The 14,993-nt window shown below is 42.6% G+C and overlaps 1 protein-coding gene across 1 annotated transcript; it reads left to right on the forward strand.

Annotated features, from left to right (window-relative positions):
• The first annotated feature begins 6,664 nt into the window (after positions 1-6,664).
• Positions 6,665-9,550, forward strand: LOC138890153 (uncharacterized). Its single transcript, XM_070173516.1, has 5 exons — positions 6,665-6,943; positions 8,030-8,176; positions 8,276-8,397; positions 9,076-9,310; positions 9,407-9,550. Exons 1-5 carry the CDS (start codon positions 6,665-6,667, stop codon positions 9,548-9,550), a joined length of 927 nt encoding a protein of 308 aa, XP_070029617.1.
• Positions 9,551-14,993: the final 5,443 nt, after the last annotated feature.

A 14,993-nucleotide genomic window follows, 5' to 3' on the forward strand; every position in this document is an offset into this window, starting at 1 on the left:
CAAGTATGATTCATGCCTTGCTTGATGTCTTACAGTTTTTTCATGCCATTGAGGTCTTACAGTTTTTTCATGCCTTTGAGGTCTTACAATTTTTTCATGCCGTTGAGGTCTTACAATTTTTTCATGCCGTTAAGGTCTTACAGTTTAGTTGTTGCCTTATATAGGTCTTACGAGACCGAGTCTGCCACTCGGGGTCTTATGGCCTCGTATTTTGATGAGTCAATGGAGGTGGCGCTTTGATGGTAGTCCCTGAGTCGTCGAGAGTTTCTTGACTCGGAAGACATTTTTTGCAAGCTTTGCATTGCCTCGTCGAGGGCTTACGATTTTAGAGATCTCGACCTTGAGGCCGTGCATTTTTCTTTTGAGTTTTTCGGGATAAAAAATCGGTCGAAGAAAAAGAGCGTAACGGATTCTTTAAAACCATAAGGTCTTCGAGTTGGGTTAGCATTCTAACCGCTTCGATTGGGCGCCTGCATAAGGGTTAGTCTGAAATACGAAATGAAAAGGGAGATGATTGTACCTTGATGTAAGACGCGCCGGCGATGTTTTGATGATCGATATGTTCCAATCACAAGAGATGAGGATGCGGTACGGTCCTTTATTTCATTAAATCGGCCTTGATCGAGGCTATGGCTCGATTACCTTTAGGCTCTTTTGCGGGCGAAGGTGTGAGCACCGGTGCAACGTCGTGCACTATGAATATTTCCCTTGCCGTATGCTATTCCCCGTAGACGGTTTTAATTCCGTCCTTTGATGGTAATTTCATCATTTGGTGAAGAGTGGATGGTATCGCTCTCATGCAGTGTATTCACGGCCATCCGAATAAGTCATTATACCTCATGTCTCCTTCGATGACATGGAATTTGGCGTTTTGGGTCGTGCCAGTCACGGTGACCGGGAGGATGATTTCTCCTTTTTTTGTTTTACTTGCCATATTGAATCTGTTGAGGAGTCGAGTGGCAGGCATGATTTGGTCGAGCAGTCCGAGGTGCTCTATCACCCTCGACCTGATAATGTTGGCCGAGCAACCTGGATACACAAGTACACTTTTTATTTGAAAAGAATTTTCAAGGAAAGAGATTACCAGTGCGTCATTGTGAGGTTGAGATAAGGTCTCAGTGTCCTCTTTGGTGAATGTAAGGGCATCCTCGAGAATATATCCCCGAGTCTGCTTTCTCTGATGATGGATATTTTTGTCCTTCTCATTACGTGTTCCTACGGGGCATCGACGCCTCCTATGATCATGTGGATGACATGTTATGGCTCGTTTGCCTCGTTCTTTATGGTCGCCTCTCTTTCCCGAAACTGATTTTTGGCTCGATCTCTAAGGAATTCCCGGAGATGCCCTTTGTTAAGTAGTGGGGCTACCTCTTTTCGTAGTTAGTGGCAATCCTCGGTACTGTGGCCATACGTGTTGTGAAACTCGCACACTAAGTTGTGATTCCTTTGTGAAGGATCTGATTGTATAGGCCTGGGCCACTTGGCGTCTCTGATTTTACTGATGGCGAATATGATGTCCGATATATCTACATTGAAGTTGTATTCCGACAATTGAGGTGCACTCGTTGGCCCTGCGTTCCTATCGAATCTGGCTCTGTGGATGAGTCCTCGAGGATCCTGTCCTCGATCTATTCTCCGATCATTGTGAGGTGGGTTGCACCTCGGGGCGTTCCTCTTATCTTTTATATACGACTGATATCTTTCTTTGTTTGTTTTTGGTTCCTTTTCCAGGAGCCTGCTTGGGTATACTAAGCCCGAGGGGGCTCCCAACTGGTCATCCTCGGCCCTGATTTTCGAATGGTGCCGATTGTGGACGTCTGACCAAGTCACAGCTGGATACTCGATCAAATTCTATTTTAGCTATTTTGAAGCCACCGAGTTTCATTCATTGACACATTGAGTGAAAGCCAGCACTACCCAGTCGTCGAAGACTGGCGGTAGCTCCATCTGTTCCATTTGAAAGTGAGACACGAATTCCCGCAGCATCTCGTTCTCCTTGTGCTTAATTTTGAAAATGTCGGACTTCCTCATCTCTACATTGATGGCACCGGCATGTGCCTTTACAAAGGAGTCTGCTAGCATGGCGAAGGAATATATGGAGTTAGGAGCTAAGTTGTGATACCACATCATGGCCCCCTTCGAGAGTGTTTCCCCGAACTTTTTCAGCAATACGGACTCGAACTCATTGTTCTTTATATCGTTGCCCTTTACCGCGCAAGTGTAGGCGGTAACGTGTTTATTGGGGTCTGAGGTCCATTTGTACTTTGGGAGTTCCGGCATTTTGAACTTCTTAGGATTGGGTTTCGAGGAAACGTCTTCGGGGAACGCCCTTTGTATGAACTTCTTCGAATCCACACCTTTCAAGACCGGGGGTGCGCCTGGGATCTGGTCGACCCTGGAGTTGTAGGTCTCAACCTTTTTATCATTGGCTTCTATCATTTTCTTGCCCGACTTGATTCTTTTTTGTGAAGTCCTCGAGCATTTTGACCATGGCAAGATCGACTACCGATCCATTGTCGCTCGATCTCTCCGGTATGTGTTCGGCCAGGGGAATAGCTTCTGGTGCTACTGTGCTAGGAGTCTTTGGGTGGGTTTGCAGCTGAGCGATAGCCAGCTATTGTGCCTGCAACATTTCAAAAATAACATGAAGGCTAACTTCTCGTTCTTCCCGATCTAGGGTTTTTTGAGCTTCCTGTTGGTCGCCATGTTATATGCTCCTGTCGATATGTGAGGTTTTATCGACCTGCTGTGCGTCTTCCAAACCTGCGTCTACTGGAATCGGTCCAGGTGAGTTATCGGGGTTCTGTCATGGCATGCCAACAATTGGAACAGCCACACTGTTTTCTCTGTGGTTTTCAAGGTTGTCGTTCTCAGCTATGTTCACTGAGCCAGACATTTTGACCTAAAATCGATGATCTTGGATAAGAAAAAGTGAAAAATATAACTTGTGTTGTGTAACGGAACCAGCAAGAAAATAATCACTATTATTTTTAGCCCCACGGTGGGCGCCAAACTGTTTACCGTGAAAATGGTAATAACAATTAAATTTGTTGATGGGACACTAAAAATACGTGATCTATTTTTATACTGGTTGTTAAGCAGTTGATGCTAGATATATGAAGATAAAAGATGAAATGCGAGCTAAAATGGAATTATAATTGAACGGGTGGGTTAGCTATTCGGGCCTCGGATTGACCGATGAGGGGCCTCGAGGTCGACGCCTAGACTTGGGCTCGAGCTATCGAGGATAATCGGGAAAGGGCTAACAGTTAGGATGTAATTAAGGGAGGCTCTTTAAGGCCAATGATAAGCAGTAAATGAAGAACAAGTATGAACGTACTAATATCGAGAGAGTATTCTTCTATATTTCTTGTGAAGTGGATAGAACAACATAGTTTACAAAGTGCCAAGGACCCCCCTTATATAGGAGGGGAAATCCCAACATAGTACAAGATACATTAATGTGAAAGAAAACGATATGGGACAGCTAACTAGATTCATGATGCAGGCGCAAATCAGGTTTTAGACTAGCCTGATAGACTTAACAGGCCCCGATTGCATTCTTCAGAAACTCCCCATACCCGTTGGGGTCTCAGGTAACATTATCCCCAGGCCGGGTGTCGATATATCTTTGGAGGGGGGTACTCGGTCCGTGTTCTCTAGCCTCCGAGGTGACCTCCCAAAACGCCTTATTAACGAGAAATTAGTTTCCTCGATTTTACCGTATACAGAAGTAATATAGGCGTTCTTTGTTGAGACACTGATATTTGTTTACCTGCCTAATTGTTATGTATCTTAGTTAACCCCTTTTGATCTTGTAATCTTGTTTCCTTGGCAACCATATTACAAGCCTTACCTATTTGTTTGAATTGACTATTTATTTTAACCTTTTCACCTTTCCTGAAGCACTTGATTTGTTATGAACTTTGTAAAAATTGAAGTGTGGGGTGGTTGGTTTGGCTTTTGAGTGGAACTAATAAAATAAGGAGAAAAGTGCACTAGTTTAAAAAAGTAAGAGTCACTTGAATTGAAAAAGAAAGAAAAAAATATAGTTGTATTGTTGTGGAAAATATTCTTTAATAGTGGTGACTCTTGATGTAATTGTGCTTAAATAAGTTGGGAGTTGATGTATATTTATGTGAAGGTGGAGTTTTGGTTTGACATAAGTGTGGGGTTTTGAATGTTAAAGTGTATGTGGTAAAGTTCTTAGGGAGGTGTAGTCACTCTTATATCTAAATGTATCATACCCGTTGATAAGTAGAGATTTTAACCTATTATTTGCTCTCTTTTACTTGTATTTTAGGCCAAAAATACATGAAGGTATTCCCAGAATTGATGTAATATGCTTTCTTGCAAGGATTGTTCAAAATAAGCCAAATGAGCCATAATCAACTAATAAAGGAGTCAAAACTTGAACAAAAACCAAGCCTGGACCAAAAGATATGAAACGCGGGCCACGTCAGAAAAGTGCGGCCGCGAATGTATCAATGCGGTCGCAAACACTATTTCTAGGTTCGCGAAATGAAGAATTAGAGAGATGAATTGTTGGGCTATAACATGAATCCAGACCGCGTCAGAAAAGTGCGGCCGTGAAAGTATCTTCGCGGCTGCGATTGGTATTATGCGAACTGCGGTTGCTAAGGTTCAGAGAGTTCAAATTTCAAGCTAAAATAAGAAGTGCGGTCCGTGTTAGAATTATGCGGCCGCGGAAGTCTCCTATGCAATCGCAATGCAAATTATGTGATCTACGAAACCATGCTCAACTCAGATCCAGAAGTTGAAAACGCGGACCGCGGTCAAAACTACGCGGCCGCGAAAGCAATAGTGCAATCGCAGTAAAAATTACGCGGCCGCGAAACTTCCCTAGAGGTATTTGTCCGAAAATTTCAGCTTAGTATAAATAGACCTTTTTGACATTTTTAGGGAAAGTTATGTTTTAGCTGAGCACATCAGACGGTTACATATTCTATTTTAGGTAATTTTGTACTAGAATTATCTCTCAACATTAGATTTTCATCTTTTTATTTAGTATTATGAATTTTATCTTCTTTTCTTCTTTAATTTCTGTTATTTCCATGAGTAGCTAAACCCATAGCTAGGGTTATGATCAAATTCTAGTGTGGGTATTTGATGAGTATTGAATTTTAGGGCTTGAATGTGTATGTGTTAGTGATATTTAGCCGAGTTCTTGCTAGAACTTTAGAATTAGTGGTTGCAAGCATGGATTCATGCCTTTATGACTTAGTCTCTACTTGAGAAAGATGGACTAAGTCTAGGAAAACTAGGCTAACAAGGAATTGTGGTGAACTCAAGAAATTGATAGCCCCAATTAAAGGGTTAAAGCTAGAGATAGTAATACTCGACTTGAGCTAACATCACTTGAATTTCATGAATACCTATTTGGACTCGAGAAAGCCAAATTGGGCAACATCACTCAAACTACTAACAGGTATAGAGTGAGTATCCGGGAGTGATACCTATATTATGATCCCAACTAATCACAAGATTGTCCTAGATTCTACTACCCGTTACATGTCCACCTAGGTGGAAGTCACTACCCTAGTCCCTTTAAACCCTTGAAAATCAACAACAAAAATATTGTACTTAGTTTCAAATATCGCATGCAATAGAATAGAGGTAGAAGTAGAAATAAAACCAAACATGTGTGGAAGTGTAATTAGATTCAAAACCCGCATTTAGCTTGGATATAAACCTAATTCCAATTATTAACTCCCTGTGAATTTGATCCCGACCTAGTTGGGTTAAAACTGCATCGACCATCCTCTCTACTCAATAGTAGTGTAGGCTTGGACCCGATCATCATGGTGCATCATATAGCCATGGTTCATATAGTGTCCGTCTGGGTCAGTCATCTCCCAATGCTTTTCCATCTTAGAGTTCATTCCATGCTCCTTCAGTTCAGGGTTCATTTGCATCGGGTTCTTCTAGCAGGTATTTCAATTCTCGGGGCCCTATCCAGTCCCTACCACCATTGTAGGATTGAGGTTGCTATGAGTGTGGGGAACTTGGTCATATCAGGAGGCAGTGTTCCCGCTTCTTGAGAGTCCTAGTTCAGTAGAGGGGTTAGACTATGACTTCAGCACCAGTTACTTCACCACCCGCCCAACCAGCTTGGGGTGAGGGGTAGGCAGCTGGGGGTCACCCTAGAGGGGGAGACTGATAAGGTGGCGGTCAGGACCGATTCTATGGTATTCCTACCAGGCCAGATGTCGTTGCTTCAAATACAGTGATTACAGGTATTTTCTCAGTATGCCACAGAGAGCTTCCATATTATTTGACCCCAGTTCCACTTATTTGTATGTATCATCATATTTTGATCATTATCTAGATATGACCCATTAGTCCTTAGTTTCATCTATTCATGTATCTAGGCTGATGGGCGATACTATTATTGTGGACCGCATATATAGGTCATGTGTAGTGGCTATTGGGGGATTGGAGACTAGAGTTGTTCTCTTATTACTTAGTATGGTCGAGTTCGACGTGATATTGGGTATGGATTGGTTTTCTCCATGTCATACTATTTTGGATTGCCACACTAAGACCGTGACATTGGCGATGCAGGGGTTGCCAAGGATCGAGTGGAGCGGTTCTCTAGATTATGTTCCCAGCAGGGTAAATTCTTATTTGAAGGCCCAAACGGATGGTTGGGAAGGGATGTCTATTATATTTGACCTTTGTGAGGGATATTGGTGTTGATACTCCTACTATTGATTATGTTCCAGTGCTACAAGATTTTCTGGATGTGTTTCCTGCAGACATTGCGGGGAAGCCGCTCAAAAGGGATATTGACTTGGTGCCAGGCACTCAGCGCATTTCTATTCCTTTGTATCGTATGGTAATAGCTGAGTTGAAGGAATTGAAAGAGCAACTTCAGGAACTTCTTGATAAGGAGTTTATTAGGCTTAGTATTTCCCTTGGGGTGCACCAGTTCTGTTTATGAAGAAAAATGATGGTACTATGAGGATATGTATCGACTATAGTCTGTTGAACAAAATTACAGTCAAGAACAAGTATCCTTTGCCGCTCATTGATGATCTATGACCAGCTTCAAAGATCAAGGGTGTTCTCTAAGATTGATTTGAGGTCTAGGTATCACCAGCTGAAGATTCGGGACTCGGATATTTTAAAGACAGAATTTAGGACCCGTTATAGTCATTATGAGTTCCTTATGATGACTTTTGGGATGACCAACACCCCAACAACATTCATGCATTTGATGAATAATGTATTTCAGCCTTATCTCGACTCGTTTTTCATAGTATTCATTGACGATATCCTGGTATACTCTCGTAGCCAGGAGGAGCATGCCCAACATTTGAGTATATTGTTAGAGCGATTGAGGGAGGAGAAACTTTATTCCATTCTCTCCAAGTGAGAATTTTGGCTTAGTTCGGTGGCATTCTTGGGGCATCTGGTGTCTAGCGAGAGGATTAAGGTGGATCCAAAGAAGATAGAGGTGGTTTAGAGTTGGCCCAAACCCTCATTAGCCATAGAAATTCGGAGGTTTCTCGGCTTGGCCGGTTATTATCGTTGCTTCGTGGAGAGTTTCTCATCTATTGCATTGCCTTTGACCAAATTGACCCAGAAGGGTGCTCCTATCAGGTGGTTAGATGAGTGTGAGTAGAGCTTTCGAAAGCTCAAGACTGCCTTGACCATAACTCCAATTCTTGTTCTACCTTCAGCTTCTTGTTTTTATACAATGAATTGTCATGTTTCACGGATTGGTATTGGGTGTGTCTTGATGCAGGGGGTAGAGTAATTGCTTATGCTTTGCACTAGTTGAAGCCCCATGAGAAGAACTACCCTATTAATGATTTGGAGTTGGTTACCATGGTTCATGCATTGAAGATTTGGAGGCAGTATCTCTATGGTGTGTCTTGTGAAGTATTTACAGATCATCGGAGTCTCCAGCACTTTTTCAAATAGAAGGATCTAAATTTCAGGTAGCGGAGATGGTTGTAGCTGCTTAAATACTGAAATTACTATTATGTATCATCCTGTGAAGGCAAATGTGGTGGTCGATGCCTTGAATAGAAAGGCAGTTAGCATGGGTAGCCTTGCATTCATTCCTATTGGTAAGAAACCTCTTGCAGTTGATGTTCAGGCATTGGCCAACATGTTCGTGAGATTAGATGTTTCAGAGCCCAACCAGGTTCTAGCTTGTGTGGTTTCTCGGTCTTCCTTATTTGATCGCATTAGAGAGCACCAGTATGATGATCCTCATTTGCTTATCCTTAAGTATATGATCCAGCACGGTGATTCCAAGGATATTACTATTGGGGATGATGGGGTGTTGAGGATTCATGGTCGGATCTGTGTGGCTAACGTAGACATGCTGCGTGAGTTTATTCTTGAGGAGGCCCACAACTCACGGTATTCTATTCCTCTAGGTGCCGTAAAGATGTACTAAGACTTGAGGCAACATTATTGGTGGAGAATAATGAAGAAGGATATAGTGGGGTTTGTAGCTTGGTGCCTAAACTGTCAGCAGGTGAAGTATGAACATCAGAGATTAGGCGGATTGCTTTAGAGGCTTGAGATTCCGGAAGAGAAGTGAGAGAGTTTCACCATGGAATTTGTAGTTGGAATCCTACAGACTTCGAGAAGTTTGATTCCATTTGGGTTATTGTGGATCGGCTGACCAAGTCTGCGCACTTCATTCCAGTTGGGACTACTTATTCTTCAAAGCAGTTGGCTGAGATTTACATCCGCGAGATTGTTTGCCTTCATGGTGTGCCAGTGTCCATCATTTCAGATCAGGGCACTCAGTTTACATCGAAGTTTTGGAGAGCTGTGCAGCGAGAGTTGGGCACTAAGGTTGAGTTAACCACAACATTTCACCATCAAACAGACGGACATTCTGAGTGCACTATTCAGATATTGGAGGATATGTTGCGCGCTTGTGTCATAGATTTAGGGGTTCTTAGGATTAGTTTCTACAGCTCGCAGAGTTTTCCTACAACAACAACTACCAATCGACCATTCAGATGGCCTCGTGTGAGGCTTTGTATGGGAGACGGTGTTGATCTCCAGTGGGTTGCTTTGAGTCAGGGAGGCTAGGCTATTGGGTACTAACTTGGTTAAGGATGCTTTGGACAAGGTTAAATTGATTCAGGATCATCTTCACACGGCGTGGTCTAGACAAAAGAGTTACGCCAATAGGAAGGTTCGTGATGTTGCTTACATAGTTGGGGAGAAGGTACTGCTCAAGATTTCACCCATGAAGGATGTTATGAGATTCGGGAAGAAGCGCAAGTTAATCCCTCATTATATTGGGCCGTTTGAGGTACTTTAGAGGATTGGAGAGGTGGATTATATGATTTCCTTGCCACCTAGTCTGTCGAGTGTGCATCCAGTATTCCATGTTTTTATACTCTGGAAGTATGTCAGCGATCCGTGTCATGTTTTGGACTTCAGCACGGTTCAGTTGGATGGTGATTTGACTTATGTTGTGGAGCCTGTAGCCATTTTGGGTCCTCAAGTTCTAAAGTTAAGGTCCAAAGACATAGATTCAGTGAAGGTGTAGTAGAGAGGTCAGCCAATTGAGGAGGCTACGTGGCAGACTGAGCGTTAGATGCATAGTAGATATCCACACCTATTTGAGATTCCAGGTATGTTTCTAGACTTGTTTGAGGACGAACGTCTATTTAAGAGGGGAAGGATGTAACGACTCGGCCAATCAGTTTGAGAGTTGTCACCCCGTTCCCTCATTTACTACTCATTCTTTGCTTGATTGTTGTTATCTCATTGTGAGGTTGAGATAAGGTCTCAGTGTCCTCTTTGGTGAATGTAAGGGCATCCTCGAGAATATATCTCCGAGTCTGCTTTCTCTGGTGATGGGTATTTTTGTCCTTCTCATTACGTGTTCCTGCGGGGCATCGACGCCTCCTATGATCATGTGGATGACATGTTATGGCTCGTTTGCCTCGTTCTTCTTGGTCGCCTCTCTTTCTCGAAACTGATTTTTGGCTCGATCTCTAAGGAATTCCCGGAGATGCCCTTTGTTAAGTAGTGGGGCTACCTCTTTTCGTAGTTAGTGGCAATCCTCGGTACTGTGGCCATACGTGTTGTGAAACTCGCACACTAAGTTGTGATTCCTTTGTGAAGGATCTGATTGTATAGGCCTGGGCCACTTGGCGTCTCTGATTTTACTGATGGCGAATATGATGTCCGATATATCGACATTGAAGTTGTATTCCAACAATTGAGGTGCACTCGTTGGCCCTGCGTTCCTATCGAATATGGCTCTGTGGATGAGTCCTCGAGGATCCTGTCCTCGATCTATTCTCTGATCATTGTGAGGTGGGTTGCACCTCAGGGCGTTCCTCTTATCTTTGATATACGACTGATATCTTTCTTTGTTTGTTTTTGGTTCCTTTTCCAGGAGCCTGCTTGGGTATACTAAGCCCGAGGGGGCTCCCAACTAGTCATCCTCGGCCCTGATTTTCGAATGGTACCGATTGTGGACGTCTGACCAAGTCACAGCTGGATAATCGATCAAATTCTATTTTAGCTATTTTGAAGCCACCGAGCTTCGTTCATTGACACATTGAGTGAAAGCCAGCACTACCCAGTCGTCGAAGACTGGCGGTAGCACCATCTGTTCCATTTGAAAGTGAGACACAAATTCCCGCAGCATCTCGTTCTCCCTGTGCTTAATTTTGAAAATGTCGGACTTCCTCATCGCTACATTGATGGCACCGGCATGTGCCTTTACAAAGGAGTCTGCTAGCATGGCGAATGAATATATGGAGTTAGGAGCCAAGTTGTGATACCACATCATGGCCCCCTTCGAGAGTGTTTCCCCGAACGTTTTCAGCAATACGGACTCGATCTCATTGTTCTTTATATAGTTGTCCTTTACCGCGCAAGTGTAGGCGGTAACGTGTTTATTGGGTTCTGAGGTCCATTTGTACTTTGGGAGTTCCAGCATTTTGAACTTCTTAGGATTGGGTTTCGAGGAAACGTCTTCGGGGAACGGCCTTTGTATGAACTTCTTCGAATCCACACCTTTCAAGACCGGGGGTGCGCCTGGGATCTGGTCGACCCTTGAGTTGTAGGTCTCAACCTTTTTATCATTGGCTTCTATCATTTTCTTGCCCGACTTGATTCTTTTTTGTGAAGTCCTCGAGCATTTTGACCATGGCAAGATCGACTACCGATCCATTGTCGCTCGATCTCTCCGGTATGTGTTCGGCCAGGGGAATAGCTTTTGGTGCTACTGTGCTAGGAGTCTTTGGGTGGCTTTGCAGCTGAGCGATAGCCAGCTATTGTGCCTGTAACATTTCAAAAATAACATGAAGGCTAACTTCTCGTTCTTCCCGAGCTGGGGTTTTTTGGGCTTCCTGTTGGTCGCCATGTTATATGCTCCTGTCGATATGTGAGGTTTTATCGACCTGCTGTGCGTCTTCCAAACCTGCGTCTACTGGAATCGGTCCAGGTGAGTTATCGGGGTTCTGTCATGGCACGCCAACAATTGGAACAGCCACACTGTTTTCTCTGTGGTTTTCAAGGTTGTCGTTCTCAGCTTTGTTCACTGAGCCAGACATTTTGATCTAAAATCGATGATCTTGGATAAGAAAAAGTGAAAAAGATAACTTGTGTTGTGTAACGAAACCCCCAAGAAAATAATCACTATTATTTTTAGCCCCACGGTGGGCGCCAAATTGTTTACCGTGAAAATGGTAATAACAATTAAATTTGTTGATGGGACACTAAAAATACGTGATCTATTTTTATACTGGTTGTTAAGCAGTTGATGCTAGATATATGAAGATAAAAGATGAAATGCGAGCTAAAATGGAATTATAATTGAACGGGGGGGGGGGGGGGTAGCTATTCGGGCCTCGGATTGACTGACGAGGGGCCTCGAGGTCGACGCCTAGACTTGGGCTCGAGCTATCGAGGATAATCGGGAAAGGGCTAACAGTTAGGATGTAATTAAGGGAGGCTCTTTAAGGCCAATGATAAGCAGTAAATGAAGAACAAGTATGAACGTAATAAATGAAAGTAATAATATCGAGAGAGTATTCTTCTATATTTCTTGTGAAGCGGATAGAACAACATGGTTTACAAAGTGCCAAGGACCCCCCTTATATAGGAGGGGAAATCCCAACATAGTACAAGATACATTAATGTTAAAGAAAACGAGATGGGACAGCTAACTAGATTCATGATGCAGGCGCAAATCAGGTTTTAGACTAGCCTGATAGACTTAACAGGCCCCGATTGCATTCTTCAGAAACTCCCTATGCCCGTTGGGGTCTCAGGTAACATTATCCCCAGGCCGGGTGTCGATAGATCTTTGGAGGGGGGTACTCGGTCCGTGGTCTTGAGCCTCCGAGGTGACCTCGCAAAACGCCTTATTAACGAGAAATTAGTTCCCTCGATTTTACCGTATACAGAAGTAATATAGGCATTCTTTGTTGAGACACTGATATTTGTTTACCTTCCTAATTGTTATGTATCTTAGTTAACCACTTTTGATCTTGTAATCTTGTTTCCTTGGCAACCATATTACAAGCCTTACCTATTTGTTTGAATTGACTATTTATTTGAACCTTTTCACCTCTCTTGAAGCACTTGATTTGTTATGAACTTTGTAAAAGTTGAAGTGTGGGGTGGTTGGTTTGGCTTTTGAGTGGAACTAATAAAATAAGGAGAAAAGTGCACTAGTTTAAAAAAGTAAGAGTCACTTGAATTGAAAAAGAAAAAAAAAATATAGTTGTATTGTTGTGGAAAATATTCTTTGATAGTGGTGACTCTTGATGTAATTGTGCTTAAATAAGTTGGGAGTTGATGTATATTTATGTGAAGGTGGAGTTTTGGTTTGACATAAGTGTGGGGTTTTTGAATGTTAAAGTGTATGTGGTAAAGTTCTTAGGGAGGTGTAGTCACTCTTATATCTAAATGTATCATACCCGTTGATAAGTAGAGATTTTAACCTATTATTTGCTCTCTTTTACTTGTATTTTAGGCCAAAAATACATGAAGGTATTCCCAGAATTGATGTATTATGCTTTCTTGCAAGGATTGTTCAAAATAAGCCAAATGAGCCATAATCAACTAATAAAGGAGTCAAAACTTGAACAAAAACCAAGCCTGGACCAAAAGATATGAAACGCGGGCCACGTCAGAAAAGTGCGGCCGCGAAAGTATCAATGCGGTCGCAAACACTATTTCGAGGTTCGCGAAATGAAGAATTAGAGAGATGAATTGTTGGGCTATAACATGAATCCAGACCGCGTCAGAAAAGTGCGGCCGCGAAAGTACCGTCGTGGCTGCGATTGGTATTATGCGAACTGCGGTTGCTAAGGTTCAGAGAGTTCAAATTTCAAGCTAAAATAAGAAGTGCGGTCCCTGTTAGAATTATGCGGCCGCGGAAGTCTCCTATGCAATCGCAATGCAAATTATGCAATCTACGAAACCATGCTCAACTCAGATCCAGAAGTTGAAAACGCGGACCGCGGTCAAAACTACGCGGCCGCGAAAGCAATAGTGCAATCGCAGTAAAAATTACGCGGCCGCGAAACTTCCCTAGAGGTATTTGTCCGAAAATTTCAGCTTAGTATAAATAGACCTTTTTGACATTTTTAGGTGAAGTTATGTTTTAGCTGAGCACATGAGACGGTTACATATTCCATTTTAGGTAATTTTGTACTAGAAATCTCTCAACATTAGATTTTCATCTTTTTATTTAGTATTATGAATTTTATCTTCTTTTCTTCTTTAATTTCTGTTATTTCCATGAGTAGCTAAACCCATAGCTAGGGTTATGATCAAATTCTAGTGTGGGTATTTGATGAGTATTGAATTTTAGGGCTTGAATGTGTATGTGTTAGTGATATTTAGCCGAGTTCTTGCTAGAACTTTAGAATCAGTGGTTGCAAGCAAGGATTCATGCCTTTATGACTTAGTCTCTACTTGAGAAAGATGGATTAAGTCTAGGAAAACTAGGCTAACAAGGAATTGGGGTGAACTCAAGAAATTAATAGCCCCAATTAAAGGGTTAAAGCTAGAGATAGTAATACTCGACTTGAGCTAACATCACTTGAATTGCATGAATAACTATTTGGACTCGAGAAAGCCAAATTGGGCAACATCACTCAAACTACTAACATGTATAGAGTGAGTACCCGGGAGTGATAACTATATTATGATCCCAACTAATCACAAGATTGTCCTAGATTCTACTACCCGTTACATATCCACCTAGGTGGAAGTCACTACCCTAGTCCCTTTAAACCATTGAAAATCAACAACAAAAATATTGTACTTAGTTTCAAATATCGCATGCAATAGAATAGAGGTAGAAGTAGAAATAAAACCAAACATGTGTGGAAGTGTAATTAGATTCAAAACCCGCATTTAGCTTGGATATAAACCTAATTACAATTATTAACTCCCTGTGAATTTGATCCCGACCTAGTTGGGTTAAAACTGCATCGACCATCCTCTCTACTCAATAGTAGTGTAGGCTTGGACTCGATCATCATGGTGCATCATATAGCCATGGTTCATATAGTGTCCGTCTGGGTCAGTCATCTCCCAATGCTTTTCCATCTTAGAGTTCATTCCATGCTCCTTCAGTTCAGGGTTCATTTGCATCGGGTTCTTCTAGCAGGTATTTCGATTCTCGGGGCCCTATCCAGTCCCTACCACCATTGTAGGATCGAGGTTGCTATGAGTGTGGGGAACTTGGTCATATCAGGAGGCAGTGTTCCCGCTTCTTGAGAGTCCTAGTTCAGTAGAGGGGTTAGACTATGACTTCAGCACCAGTTACTTCACCACCCGCCCAACCAGCTTGGGGTGAGGGGTAGGCAGCTGGGGGTCACCCTAGAGGGGGAGACTGATAAGGTGGCGGTCAGGCCCGATTCTATGTTATTCCTACCAGGCCAGATGTCGTTGCTTCAAATACAGTGATTACAGGTATTTTCTCAGTATGCCACAGAGAGCTTCCATATTGGAAA

This window comes from Nicotiana sylvestris, chromosome 4 (genome assembly GCF_000393655.2).
Source record: "Nicotiana sylvestris chromosome 4, ASM39365v2, whole genome shotgun sequence".
Lineage (NCBI taxonomy): Eukaryota > Viridiplantae > Streptophyta > Magnoliopsida > Solanales > Solanaceae > Nicotiana > Nicotiana sylvestris.

What these genes read in the sequence shown, in the direction of transcription:
- LOC138890153 (XM_070173516.1), top strand. Translation starts at nt 6,665, where the DNA reads ATGGTTGGGAAGGGATGTCTATTATATTTGACCTTTGTGAGGGATATT. An exon ending in GGCTTAGTATTTCCCTTGGG is followed by an intron (nt 6,944 to 8,029) that starts GTGCACCAGTTC and finishes CATCCTGTGAAG; the next exon opens with GCAAATGTGGTGGTCGATGC. An exon ending in GAGGAGGCCCACAACTCACG is followed by an intron (nt 8,398 to 9,075) that starts GTATTCTATTCC and finishes GCTTTGAGTCAG; the next exon opens with GGAGGCTAGGCTATTGGGTA.